At 38.2% G+C, this 15479-nt stretch overlaps 1 protein-coding gene across 2 annotated transcripts in view; it reads right to left on the minus strand.

The window, feature by feature from the left end:
* Positions 1-1953: 1953 nt before the first annotated feature.
* The window catches only part of JPH1 (junctophilin 1), a 353316-nt gene continuing 339790 nt past the window's right edge, over positions 1954-15479 (minus strand). Inside the window, exons 5-7 of one of the 2 annotated variants that reach the window (XR_003854844.1) lie at positions 8631-13615; positions 5563-5663; positions 1954-4405 (exon numbers count right to left, since the gene is read on the minus strand). Coding sequence is in view for 1 of the 2 variants with exons in the window: in XM_029591495.1 (XP_029447355.1) it covers positions 5583-5663 (81 nt within the window). In the remaining variant the exon portion in view is untranslated. The remainder of the gene's footprint in view (positions 4406-5562; positions 5664-8630; positions 13616-15479) is intronic. The other variant, XM_029591495.1, reaches the window with a different exon arrangement.

Below are 15479 nucleotides of genomic sequence, written 5' to 3' on the forward strand. Positions count from 1 at the left end.
CGGCCCTTCCCACCAAGGATGCACCCGAAGCAGTTTTCTGGTGCTGTGGAAAGAAAACCTACAATCTTCTGCTAACCCGAAGCAGTTTTCTGGTGCTGTGGAAAGAAAACCTACAATCTTCTGCTAACCAAGGGAACTCAGGAGAGTGGCTGAATTTTCAATCCTGAATTGCCCCTTTCTCTTGGTATGGAGTATTGAGAAAACAAAAGGAAGTAAAATAAGAAAAGAGGGTCATCAGTGGAGGCTATTCAGATTTGCCATAGCATTGGACTGCCATCTTGTCCCCTCATTAACACATTATCAAATACATACCTTAGGGGGTCATTTATCAAAGTGTTATATGGTGTTTTCGCATGCGTTAGGGCACTTTTGCATGCGTTAAGCACCTTTAACGCATGCGAAAACGCCTTTAACGCATGCGAAAGCACCATAACACACTGTGCGATGTAAATGAGAAAAATAGGAGGAGTTTGGGGTGGGATATGTGGCTAAATGGGCTGGGCTCACAGTTTTGTGAAGTCATATCACATGGCTTTAATGCGAATTTAAACTACACCTTTGTCATTTGCGTACAGCCGTGCGATAGGGCTTTATCGCGTGTTGTAATGTTTTCATACATGCCATTTGTAGTAGTTTTAAGCTCCTGGAGAGCCAGCCTAGCTCAAGATAGAGATAGAGAGAGAGAGAGAGAGAGAGAGTCCATCAAGATAGGCTGAGAGAACATTGCACAAATCTCATCTTTAGGTGAGATTCCTCACTCCGAAGGTCATCAAATCTTCACGAGAGCACTGTTCTGTTCGAACGTCTCACTTTGAATGTCAAAGTGGCCCCTAACCCCTACACTAAGACCTAAACCTCACCTTGAGTTACTAGGTGGGCCTCCTATAGAGATATAATACCTATCTAGGATGAGGGCATTATAGCTAGTCTCTTTCTCTCTCCTGCAGTTGTGGAAGGGTCCTAGCAGCTAGGCTGGCTCTCCAGGAGCTTAAAACTACTAAACATAGTCACCCCAGTGGTTGTATCTAGTAAATACAACAATTCTGGCACTTATCACAAAGTGCAAAAAAGTTATCACAATTTGCACTACCTTAGCACTTCACATAGGATTAGCACAAATCACAATAAACTGCCTATTACCATAAAACACACCCCTTTTCCTATCACATGTGATATTTAGTGCATTTTGATAAATCCAGGCCTTAATTTGTTAAAATTCAGCAATATTTAAAACTGCATTTCTTGGCTTTGTGAGATATATTTGGTCTCAATTTGAAAGTTTACAAAAAACTAGACAAGTGAATGCAAATACAAGGATTAGCCATTGATAAGCCACCTTTGCTAATATGTTTCAGAAGAGTAGTCTTTGTTCAAACACAGTAATATGAACCTATCCTAAAAAGGTTGTGTTTTTCCAGCTTCAGCCTTCCTGCTCCCCTATATTTTAGGGGCCATCAGACTAACATGATTGATCTAAATATGAAGGAAATTCTGTGTGACAGGGACTTTAAAAAACAAATGCAGTATACCAGGAATATAATAAAATATTCATATATAAAAGCATGGGGATAATATAACTTATTTTATGATCATTAAAATTTCAGAGTTATGCTACTGATTCCTGATAGTGGACATGAGAGTGGGTATTTGCCATCAGAAAAGGATTAAATTATCCAGACCAATATAATTAGTCAATTTCAAATTATAATGCTCCACCTATACTATGGAACAGTTTTTGAAGATATAAGCAACAGAGAAATACAAAGAGAGAGAGAATGGAGAGATGGAAGAGCAGAAGCAGAAGTAAGTTAAAACTGGTACTAGGAAAAAAGTGCCTGTTACCTTTAATCTTAGGAATGTCAACTACTGACTGTGTTGAACGTTTTATACATGGGATATAGAACAGAATGTGTTTAGGATAAAAATCTTAACAAAACTTGCTTACAATAAAAATAACTTTATTATGAATCATCTTTTTTATTAGCACAAATACAGTTGTGAAAACTGTACATTATACATTTAGGGTTCAAGGATTATAAATAGAGGAACTCACAGATAAAGAGTTCTTTCACAGCAAGAAACTTTTTTTAAATAGACAAAGTGACATTATTAAGTACACTGGCAGACTTCATGTGCTGTCCAAAATGAAGTATACAGTATAACAACCAATTATAAATAACTTCATGTAAAATACAGCTGTGCACAGTTTAGAAAAATACCAACTATTTCTGTTTTAGAGCGTCATGTTATAAAAGCTTATAAATCACACTGTATTTATAAATGGAACTAAACACGCTCACTTAGATTTATAAACATTCTCAAAAGCTGGTTATTATGTATTGTTTCCAAAGCATAAATAAGAATTAAATAGTTCAGTTTAAAAAAAATTAGGTTCTCCTGGAAAGGGGTGCTGGAGGTCAAGGGAAAATTACGACAAGAATTTACATAGTAGTCTTTTTTGACTTGTTCTCATTTACTTTAACATATTTTTCTAATTCTGAAAGCAAAATCATAGATAAAAATACTAATTTCATCAGCTCTCTCTGAACTTTTTTATTTATTCCACATTGGTCACACACAGAACTCTCAATATACTTCTGCAAAAAATCTCACCTTGTTACTGCCCTGTGCTGAGATGTTTCAGGCTACAAAACATCTGTTCCACACTTAAGTCATTGTATATGCTGCGTCTAAAAACAACTAATGCATCTGTTAGTAAGCCATGCAAACTACTTAAAAACCAAAAAAAAAGAAAAGAAAATAAAGCTTACAAACCAGCTCTGAAATTATAATTTTTGCAACCCTGTCATATAAAGAGATATTCCAAGCCCTTACTTGCATAATGCTTACTATTTAAATGTTTGCTTTTAAAATAATCACACCATGTATACTGTTCATCAAGTAGTAAATAAACATGCCTTCAAAGAATTCAGGATACATCAGTTACAGTATAATGGCACAGAAAATAAACTTTGATCACATGATCACAAACTAGAATTGAAAAACTATTTAAGACAAACATGCCCAATAACATTTTCTGAGGCTTTTTATTCTGAGGTAAAATTTATATATAAACTTCAACTAAGCTAAAGAGGTCAAATGCAACATATTACTAGACCTGTGTGCTCTACCTGAATGTATTCAACATGTAAATAAAAGCATTGTATTGTATTACCACCACCCATTAAATGGAACCTCCACTGGGACTCATGTGCACTTGGACAAGTCTTATTCTAACTGCCACAGCAGTACATTGCTTCTTTGCAGAAACATAAGAGTTCATATCACTAAAAACTTTAACACCGAGGAAAGGAAAAGCGTGCATGATCTAGATCATATGCTTTAGTATTTTCTTTTATTCACTTTAATTTTTAAAAGAATTACTGTGAATAATCTCAGTGTTTATAAATCATTATAGCATCTACTAACTCAAGCATCTGAAAACAAAATAGAAGCTATAGAAAATATGCCAGGGTGTTTTGCACTGTAACTTTTGTTACATTTCAAAGCAGCACATCAAAATAAAATTTCATTTTCATATAAATATATCTGTATGCATGATATCTCTCTCTCCTATATACATATACATACATGTGTGTGTGTGTGTGAATTTCTGTTCTGAGCTTTTTTATAAAAAGCTTATAATTCTTATGTACGTGTATACATACATACCTACATACACAGAGAGAGGGAGGGGGGAGATAGAGAAACAGATTGATAGAGTGGTTTTATTTTATGTTGGAACAAAAAACATTTCTCTAGGCTGGACTACATATTATGACTACACATCAGTTTAAACAAACAATGAAATGAGCAGAATCATGCACACGCAAATGAAACTCAACCTCTAAGAACACTGCAGGAGATGTTAAAAGCAGCAGGTAATGAAATAAGACTGGCGAGTGATGCTGCTAACACTTTCTTTTAATGAAATAGAAATGAACACTGGAACCATTTCCAGAGCAACAGAATCCTCTGACCACATTCTTCTGGTAGTCGCTTTCCCATCTCCCCACTGAAAAGACGTCACAGGGTAAAATAGTAAGGCAGCTGTTAGTTTCCATCAACAAAGTGCAGTGCCATACATTTCCAGTTTAGTCACACACACAGCCAGGACAGATGGCGTAGCCCATGCACTTTACTGGTCAGACTGCTTCAGCAGAATTTTTTTTTTGTTCTATTTTGTTTTCCAAAAGTGGCTGCTTGCTTCAGTTCGCAGAGGACCCCAAAGCCACAAATCACCGATCAGGCCTCACCAGTTGAATATTCCAAGTTTCATCTCTTGCTTCCCATTCTAATTCCAATCCTTCTTCCCTGTGACTAAGTTTGACTGGTGCCAGTTAATAGGCTGATGACACAACTGCCGAGTACTGTGGGTTAACGCCACTTAGAAGTCATGACTTCACTGAAGGGTAAAAACAGTTATATCATTAAGTAACAATGTGGAATCACAATCAGACATAGCTACAATTTATAAAATGTATTTATGAATGTTTAATATTCCATCTTTCCAAGTTAGTCTCAAGGTAGATTACTGTCAAAATTATAGTAAAATATAACAATTACAGTATGATCAAAACAAGCACATTAAACATGAAGGAGGAGCATATATTCAGATACAGTTAAAGACAGGAAGTAGATTGTGGGTAATTGTTTAGACTGTAGCAGTACATATAGAGGATAACTTTCAAACAACTCCATGAAGCCCCATATATGTGCACATACGGCTGCACAGAGATTTACTACAGTATGTTTTAACCTGCGTGATTCAGGTACAAGCAGATTACAAAATACGCATGTTAACCCCCCAACATATGCGCATATGTTTGTTTAAAGGGAATACCTGCAATGCATAGAAAGTGTGCACCTTTCCTACCTATTTTATAAATATGTTTGTCTATTTTATGCATGAAAAAAATAGAACTTGCCCACCCAAAACCCTGATTTATATCTAAAAGTCGGTATATTTTAAAATATGTGTGTGTAATTGAAATCACCACTTTGTTAATACCTCCACCAATTCACTTATTCCTTCTCCAGGTCATTGAGACCCTCCTAGCTCTTCACCCTAAGCTATCCCCAGTTCACCCAGACCTCCTACCCAACCAATAGCAGATAACAGAAAAGTCTGATATCAATTGTGTTAGATAGTTAGCAGGTGTAAAATTGCGCAAATAAGTTGCCTAATGTTGTTGCATAAATCTCTTGCAAAATAACAATTTACGTGCATACCTCTTGGCCCCACCTAGGAATGTCCTTAGACCACTCTTTGTTTGTGCAGGTAAATGTGTGTGCAAAAACCAAAAATATTCATGTACATTTGATGTTTATAAAATAGTATGTACACAAGTAGAAGCTACTTATGCACATATATGCTAATTTTACACATGCAATTCCTTTGAAAATTCACTCCATAGCCTATAAATATAGAATCTAGTTAGTAAGGTCAGCAAGAATTCAGAGATATGCAAATGCATATGTAATAAAGCAAGCATTTTTTATAAGGTTATTGGGAATCCATTAAGTTGCATTGTGTGGTACAAAAAAGATGACCATACTTACCCTCTCTACAGTAATTCCAATCAAGTGAGAAAATGGACAAAAAGAATGGCTAAACCAACATTTAACAGCATGACCAAGGCAATCATGACTGAATTGGGACTCTGAAAATAAAATAAAGACATGATCAGAATAATGTTTTGGCAATAATTATATTAGTGAATGTATTAAACATAGTACATTCCAAAGCTAACCAAACTGACTCCAAATCTTTCATGTTGTAATAATATACATAAAAAATTGGTGATAATAATGTGTTTGTCAGACTTAAAAAATAGTTTCTTAGGCACTATTTTATTTATTTAATTTTACAAATTTATAGGCCACACCATCCCATGTTCTGGCTGCTTACAATAAATTATAATTAAACAGATAAAATAACGCAAACAGATATTAAATATAAGAATGGCCAAAAATATAAAAAACAATAAAAATATACTTAAAAGATAATAAAAATGAAAATAACAAAAAAATATAAAAAAAACAATATAACCACATGAACTATTACTAACTTAAAAGTATCAAATCATAAAATTTCATTTTTTGAGCAAACTTTAATACCATAACGCTGAAGATAGGGAGCAATTAAAAAGAATGTTGAAATAAATGTGTTGCAAGATATGAGAATAAAAAAATTGTTTTCTATGTACTTTAATTCAGATAGTGCATTTGGGATGCTCCCACAAATACAATTACATTTTTTGACAAAAGCTTTCTAGCTCTCGTTGCAATATGATTCATCAACTTGTAACCAAACATAAGAATGAGAAATATCTATAAATGCAAGTATTTTGGAAACAGCAAAATTGCTTACCTTGTAATAGGTGTTATCCCAGGACAGCAGGATGTAGTCCTCACATATGGGTGATGTCATTAATGGAGCCCTATTGCGGAAAACTTTCTGTCAAAGTTTCTAGAAACTTTTGACTGGCACTCTGAGCCCACTGAGCATGCCCAGCATGCCATGATATTCTCAGCCACAAGGATCTCCCTTCAGTCTCGTATATAGCAATAAGCTTTAGCAAAAATAAAATAATAAAACATATCAGACCCAACTCCGCGGGGTGGCGGGTGGGTTTCATGATGACTACATCCTGCTGTCCTGGGATAACACCTATTACAAGGTAAGCAATTTTGCTTTATCCCAGGACAAGCAGGATGCTAGTCCTCATATATGGGTGATTAGCAAGCTAGAGGCTGAGTCATTTTGTAGTGAAGCAACACTGAAGTATTGTTGGTGAAAATGAGGCAGCCGAAGATCACAGCAGGTTGGATGTAGGAGGAGTTGGGGTTATACTGGAAACAAGTTCTTTAAGACAGATTGTCCGTAGGCTGAATGTTGTCGTCCTTCTTTGTCCAAACAATAATGAGCTGCAAAGGTGTGAAGAGAACTCCATGTTGCCGCTTTACATATGTCAAGAATTGGCACTGAACGATAGTGTGCTACTGAGGTTGACATTGCTCTTACTGAGTGTGCCTTTACTCACCCCTGGAGAGGAAGGCCTGCTTTTTCATAACAGAATTCTATACAATCTGTTAGCCAATTGGAGTGAGTGTGTTTGCCCACTGGATTACCCAGTTTGTTTGGATCATAAGATACAAAGAGGTGAGTGGATTTCCTGTGGACTGCAGTGCGGTCTAAGTAATATGCTAGCACACGTTTACAGTCCAAGGTATGTAAGGCCCGTTCCTCCTGGTGAGAATGAGGCCTTGGAAAGAATGTGGGCAAAACTATGGATTGGTTCAAGTGGAATTCCGTAACTACTTTGGGGAGGAATTTCGGATGTGTATGGAGAACCACTCTGTCATGTAGGAACTTTGTATAGGGTGAATTCCTCCGTGATAGCTGGTGCAGGCAGAGCAGCTACAAGTGGTGGTGGTGGAGGTGTTATTAGTCCTTCCACAGGGCTCTGTGGAGGTTTGATGGTCGGCACATCGAGAGGAGGTGAATGCCTCGGCGTCGAAGGCCTCGGTATTTCCTGAAGGCGAGGCCGTTTGGCAGTCGATTTCTCTGGGGAGAGAAGAGCCTCCAGAATCGATGGGTGACGATGTCGATGCCGATGCTTCGGTCGATGTTCCACCGCTGACTTCGTCGATGCCACGGATGGGGTCGGCGATGAACGATACCCCGAACCTTCTGGATGACGTTTTTTGAGAATTACATGTTTTGAAACTCCGGCTGGAGATGATTGAGTAGATGTCGATGGAGAAGGTAAAAGTTGTAGATGGAATAAGTATTCCATCTTTTCTTGTCAGGCCTTTCGACCCTTCGCGTTCATTTCGGCACACTTTGGGCAGGATGTTACATCATGTGTTTGGCCCAAACAAAGTACACACTCGAGGTGTGGATCTGTAATGGACATGGTCCGATTACTATTGGGACATTTTTTGAATCCCGTGGCCATATTTCCCTTGATAGCCGTCAATGAAAATGAGAGAAAAATATTTTTCCTCAAAAGAGTGAAATTGAGACAAAAATTACTCACCGGCAGGTGGTAACGGGAGGCCATGAGAATATCATGGCATGCTGGGCATGCTCAGTGGGCTCAGAGTGCCAGTCAAAAGTTTCTAGAAACTTTGACAGAAAGTTTTCCGCAATAGGGAATGACGTTACCCATATGTGAGGACTAGCATCCTGCTTGTCCTGGGATAACATCTTTTATTGGCTCTTGTATAACTATTACTGCATCATATCCCTTTTGTGAGAGGGCGGTTGGGGTAAGGACGGATGGATTTGATTAGGTCCCAATCCCTCTGTGAAAAAGAGGGGTTGAGATCAGCATAGGAGAGAATCTGAAGTTATTTCTTTTCTGGCTATTTTGTAATATGATAAATGTTATTGTAAGTGAGTAACATTTACTATATTGTGCTTTTGTTATTTTATAATGCATGATTTTTTATTTTGTAAAGTACTTTGAGAGTCTCTGTGGAATACAAGATATCTAATAAAACATTTACTGTATCAAATGCCATATGAGATGAGACTGAAAGATCTAAATATGCACACCACTTTAGGAGAGGAGAGACATAAGATATGGTATAGATATGATAGAGATAGTTATAATAAATACCTGAAAGATAATGCACAAGAAGCAAACCTTTTTTTCAACTGAAAAGAAGTTGGGTCATGATATGAAGCTCTAAGGTGGAACATCAGGAAATATTTTTTTCACAGAAGGACTGTAGATGCTTGGAATGCCCTCCAAGATTTGGTGGAAGAGATAAAAAGTGTAACAGAATTCAAAAAAACATGAACAAACAGAGGTTCCCTTAGACACAAGAGGACAGTAATGAAGCATTGGGGTAATCTGCATGGATTCAAGCCAAAATTGATCATATTCCTAGATGAGCCAAGATATTAAAAAAAAGTTTAAATATTTTAACAGGACACTGGTGAATCCAATCATGACACAAACATAGCTCACACATAAAATGTCACTACTATTTTATGATATTTCCAAATCTATACCAGTAAGTTGGGTTCTACCTACTTTTTGCCCTTCTCTATCTACAAAATCTTACAATGATTTTTGCTTTTCTTTGCATGCTGCTACTACTTACAAGCAGTTACAACAGTCCTGAAACATGACTGCACTGAAGTTTAGTATGCGTCTTCTGCTAACAAATGCATGTGCATTCCCCACAATAAAATGATTTCTTCTTTCCATTTTTGCCATGGCACTGCAGAGATGCTCCAGCATGAGCAAATGGGACTGCATGCAATTGCTGCCTTAGAGAAGAAACATAGCATTGCCTATGGGGGTGGGGAGCATGATGGGAAGACAATCAGCAAAAGTTTTTCTTGCCTCTGCCCCACAGTAGTAATATAGCTTATGAGGAAATAATTTAAGTGCAGGCACATTCATCAATGAACAGCAGTTAGTTTTTCCAAGCATCTACTGAATATGCTTGCCAAATGGCACAATTAAATAGACTCAGTTTAAATGACTTAGATGTTTCACACTCTGCCTCTTACTAGTTATGGCCTCCCCATTTTCTTATGGACAGTGGAAGATAAAAGTAGTTCACAACAAGACTGGAAATATGAGACCATGAACCCTATTTTCCTGTAGTTGGCAAGTTCTTAAATTTATATACAGTTGCCATCACCTTCATGCAAGCACATTTTTTATTATGACAGTCAGCCTTCTGGCTATTTAGAGCAGCATTATTTCTGTATTGTACTGCTGTGATGTCACTATTAGCATAAAAGATTTCATATTGCTTTTGCCAAGATTTAAAATTTATGGCATCTATGTGATATGTATAAAAGTATATGATTTCTTTTAGATTTAAAAGTTTTACACAGATGGGCAACTATATGAGTTTAGAAATATTATAAAGCAAATATGCTAATATCATGACAAATCACACAATGAAGTTTAATTCCTTAATAGTACAACAAATATATATTTATTAAAGCATAGCTAAGTATGCTGATTTTATGTACCTGAAAAGTAAATTTCAACCCCAAATGTCAGCAATGGTGAAATGCTCTAAAGGTACAAAGTGCTCTTAATAGTGTACTCTATCTATTATAGCATTAAAAAAAGTCTTGATAATTTCCCTTTATGTTTGCAGGCCTACATTTGAATCTGCATTGGCAGGGTGATGATTGAGAATGCTTGCTGGCAGAATGCTTGCCGGCAGAATGAGATGTAGATTTAGTGGCTAAATAAGGTTTGTTGTCATGGTCTTAAGAACAAGTTACAGCACATTGGAGATGAAAGACATGCATTCTATGATGTATAGACCGAAAATTCCAGTAAGTCTTTCATCTCCGATGTACTGCAACCTGTTCTCAAGAGAATGTGCCACTCAGTCTTGCTCTTAAGGGGATGCTAGGGGAAAGAGAGAGTGTGTGTGTGTGTGGGGGGGGGGGGGGGTTGCTGGGTACTGTGGGCAGGAGGTAAGAGAGCACAGTAGAGGGGATACTGGTGCTGGGCAGAGGGTGAAGAAAGTGTTGGGGGAAGAGATGACTATACAATGCTGGAGCCACTGCCATTTCAGGAGGGAGTGCTGTGCCAGAGCTGCTGCTGTCAGGGGAAGAAAGGGGCCTGCCAATTTCATTTTTCTCACAGGGTGCCAGTTAGCCTAGAGCCAATCCTGAGTATATCTTCTATTTCTTTAGGAAGAATCAGAGAAATAATTACTGTTTATTCAACATCCATGCCATAGGCAGGTGAAGCTAACTCCAGTCCTCAAGAGCCATAAATAGACCTGGTTTTTGTAATATTCACAATGAATATGCATGAGGTAGATTTGTGTGCATTGTCTTCTGTGTATGCAAGTCTATCATGCATATTCATTGCAGATATCCTGAAAACCAGGCCTGTTTGTGACTCTTGAGAACTGAAGTTGGCCACCCTTGCTGCAAAGGCTAGAGAAGACAGATCTGGATGGCAAAGACATCCATATTCCTGGGTGATGAGGGACAGGGATGTGACCAGTGAAATAGGATGTTGTTCAGACAGCCTCAGGAGATAGGGGAACCACACATGCTAGAGCAATGAGAATCATTCCGTAGCACTTTAATTGTCCTTGCAATTAATGGGACTGGAGAACAGGCATATAGAAGATTATATCCCAGCACAGCAGAAAAGGGTCAGAGCAGAACTGAATCTGCTTGGAACAAAAAAAAACTTTCCAACTTTTTTGGTTGTTCTCTATAGCAAATCAGTTGATCATCAGCAGACCCCAAAGATCGAATAGACTGATAACCATTTGCTGATGCAGTGACCACTTGTGAGGAAGTAAGACTCGACTGAGGTAGTCCCCCAGAATGTTTTGGGATCCTGGAAAGTATGTTGTTTTTAGATGAACTCTGTTGTGGATAGCCCAAGTCCAGATCTTGAGTGTTTCTCGACAAAGAACAAACGAGCCTGTTCCCCCCCTTGTTTGTTTACACAAATATAGTGTCTGTTTGAATCCAGATTTCCTTTCCTACTAGAAAGTGAGAAAAATTTCAATGCATGCCAGATGTGCGTAGCCCTAAGAAGTTGACCTGAATATGACTCTCTACTAAGGATAATGTTTCTTGGTTTTGAGCGGCACCTCCACCCTCTGGTGGAGGCATCAATATACAGTGTCATTTGATGAGGTGGCATCCTCAGGGAGAGCCCTGCACCCAGAACTAAAAGTTTCAACACACACCAATAAGCTGACTTCATTCCGGCTGATACCGTGATGCAGTAGGCAAATAGATATTGCAGCTGATCCCACTGGCACCACTGTATGTCCCCATAATGTCAATGATAATCCTAATCTTATGTATAATAGGGATATGCCTCATTTTTTATGATCTCAGAATTACAGTGGTAGAAGAACTTAACAAGTATCCCAAGGGACAATTCAGTCAAGAGGATTTTGCAACAGCCATTGTTTGGAATAGACACCTGCTCAGAATTCAATATGTTATTGAGGAGCCTAACTGTTGATAAACTTCATCTTTTGAACAGAGGTCTTTCATTTATCCCTACAACATTGTATGACCCCCTTCAAAACTTGAGTTGGACTGTTTCAATCTTTTCTTTGTTTAAAGATTGCAAAGCTTTTCAACTCTCAAGTAGATATGAGTCTTGGCCCTAAATTTGTAGATGTTCAAAATGGACACCACCTGATTCACTGGATCCTTTTATCACAGTGTTTGAGAAGATGGTATTGTGTGATCTAATAGTGTTGGAACAGCCAGATCAGTTTTGTCACTTGAATCTTACTCGATCAGAATATCTCTCTATTAACAGCCTTAAAATGGATTCTTCAACAGTGATTAAGCCCGCAGACAAAAGGGGTGGGATAGTTATCCAAGACAGAACACAATACGTAGCAGAGGCATCCTGTCAATTAAGTGATGAAAATGTTTACTATTCTCTGAAGATCCTACAACAGGTATACAATTTGAAATTTTTGGGATCGTACAAAATGCAGTATGACTCAAATTAACTGATAAGAAATTGGGGGATTATTTGTATGAACAATTCCCTATCACCCCTGTATCATATTTGGTGCCCAAAATACATAAATCTCTCATCTTACTCCCTGGTCGACCTATTGTGTCTGGTTTCGCAACACTAATTGAACTGATTTCTAAATATATTGACAGCTTCTTACAACCTTCTATATCTCAAATTGAATCTTACATCAAGGACACTTCAGATTGCATGACAAGTGTCTCAGATCCAACATGTACAGCCAGATTGGTGGTTAGTCACGGCGGATATTTCTGCCTTATACACTAATATACTACAGAATGCAGCAGGTGTTATCATTAAGGATGTGTTGGGACAATCTCATATCTTCACAGATAGTGGATTTCTTATGTCAGCTGGCAACTATAGTTTGGAGTCATCTATGGCCCCATCAGTTGCTTGTTTATATGTTGACCGATTTGAATGTCAATATATATATATATATATATATATATATATATGAGTCAGTGTTCTAGAAATATGTGGTTATTTGCAAGAGGTATATTGATGATATCCTCTGTATTTGGTCAGAGCCAATTGATCAATTACAGAGATTTATGGAATGGATTAATATTCTTGATTCTAATTTACAATTCAGTTTTCAATATCATCAAGAATGTACACCACTTTTAGATCTTGGGGTTTATAAGACACAAGGGGGGTTTTATGCACTTCCATCTTTAGGAAGGCCCCAGGCAAGAATACATTACTTCATTATAGTAGTTTCCACCCACAGGGTGTACTGAACAACATAACCATTGGTTAATTTTTGTGATTGTGTCGGATTTGCTCTTCAGCTGAGTTTAAATGTCTTGCAGTTGAATTACCTCAAAGGTTTTAGAATAGAGGCTATAGTCGCTCTTTTATTAGGAGAGATTTTAAATGAGCACTGTATGCCAATAGTGATAATCTGCTAATACTGTTTGTGCTATTCCATTCTTACCATGTTCAGCAGGCATCAAGTCCATTATACATCCGTATTGATCCATATTGAATCAATAGATATAGTAGATGTAGTGTATTTGGATTTTCAGAAGGCATTTGACGAAGTCCCTCTTGAGAGACTATGTCCTTTCATGGATTACAAACTGGTTAAAAGACAGGAAACAGAGAGTAGGATTAAATAGTCAATTTTCTCAGTGGAAAAGGGTAAACAGTGGAGTGCCTCAGGGATCTGTACTTGGACTGGTGTTTTTCAATATATATATATATATATATATATATATATATATATATATAAATGATCTGGGAAGGAATACGAAGAGTGAGGTTATCAAATTTGCGGACGATACAAAATTATTCAGAGTAGTTAAATCACAAGCGGATTGTGATAAATTACAGGGGGACCTTGCAAGACTGGAAGACTGGGCATCCAAATGGCAGATAAAATTTAATGTGGACAAGTGCAAGGTGTTGCATATAGGGAAAAATAACCCTTGCTATAGTTACATGATGTTAGGTTCCATATTAGGAGCTACCACCCAGGAAAAAGATCTAGGCATCATAGTGGATAATACTGTTAAATAGTTGTCGCAGTGTGCTGTAGCAGTCAGAAAAGCAAACAGAATGTTAGGAATTATTTGGAAGGGAATGGTTAATAAAATGGAAAATGTCATAATGCCTCCGTATCGCTCCATGGTGAGACTGCACCTTGAATACTGTGCACAATTCTGGTCGCTGCATCTCAAAAAAGATATAGTTGCGATGGAGAAGGAACAGAGAAGGGCAACCAGTATGATAAAGGGGATGAACAGCTCCCCTATGAGGAAAGGCTGAAGAGGTTAGGGCTGTTCAGCTTGGAGAAGAGACGGCTGAGGGGGGATATGATAGAGGTATTTAAGATCATGAAAGGTCTTGGACGAGTAGATGTGACTCGGTTATTTACACTTTCAGATAATAGAAGGACTAGGAGGCATTCCATGAAGTTAGCAAGTAGCACATTTAAGACTAATCGGAGAAATTTTTTTTTCACTCAACGCACAAAGCTCTGGAATTTGTTGCCAGAGGATGTGGTTAGTGCAGTTAGTGTAGCTGGGTTCAAAACAGTTTGGATAAGTTCTTGGAGGAGAAGCCCATTAACGGCTATTAATCAAGTTTACTTAGGGAATAGCCACTGCTATTAATTGCATCAGTAGCATCAGTAGCATGGGATCTTCTTAGTGCCAGGTTCTTGTGGCCTGGTTTGGCCTCTGTTGAAAACAGGATGCTGGGCTTGATGGACCCTTGGTCTGACACAGCATGGCAATTTCTTATGTTCTTATGTTCTAACCAGTTAGGGGAGCCTTAAAACCAGCAAAACTTCTATCAGGTCCCTCTCCAGTTCCCTTCCTGCAGTTTGCTGGAAGGGCTGGGCTCAGCAAAATCAGTTGGAGACAATTCACCCTGAACCTCCAAGCAGTGCTGACAAAGATTAGAGGGGACCCTCGGCTGTGATGCCCGAATATGGCAAGCTTTACAAATTGCAAGGCGCTTAGCCTTCTTTGCTACCGGTGCCATGGAAAAAGGACGTCCAGAGGCAGCACGCTCAACAACACAAGTGTTGAACAATTGTTCATCCAACAGTGCATCTAACCCCGGCAAGCCCTGACAGGTCGCCCAAAAATTAGGATGCCTGGTTATAGGATGCATATATCTATGTCTATCTATTTATCTATAGATATACATAAATCTTTGTATATATTGATATAGATAGATATAGATATACTCTGTTGAATGCACTTAATATGAATGCCAAAATGTGGATGTCCAACCACGTGGTCCAGACTGATGCTCAGCCTGAACACCTAGGCGCAAACTGAGTCAGGGACTACTTTTGTGGGCAACTTGTGCAGAAAAAGAGCATGAATGCCATTGCGGCCTACTATGCAGCATCCCAGTGAAGCCTGAGAGCGGGGCCTAGCCGAAAGGGCCACTCAACCCGACAAAACTTCTGCTACTCCCTAAGTCCCACAT

This window comes from Rhinatrema bivittatum, chromosome 2, assembly GCF_901001135.1.
Source record: "Rhinatrema bivittatum chromosome 2, aRhiBiv1.1, whole genome shotgun sequence".
NCBI lineage: Eukaryota > Metazoa > Chordata > Amphibia > Gymnophiona > Rhinatrematidae > Rhinatrema > Rhinatrema bivittatum.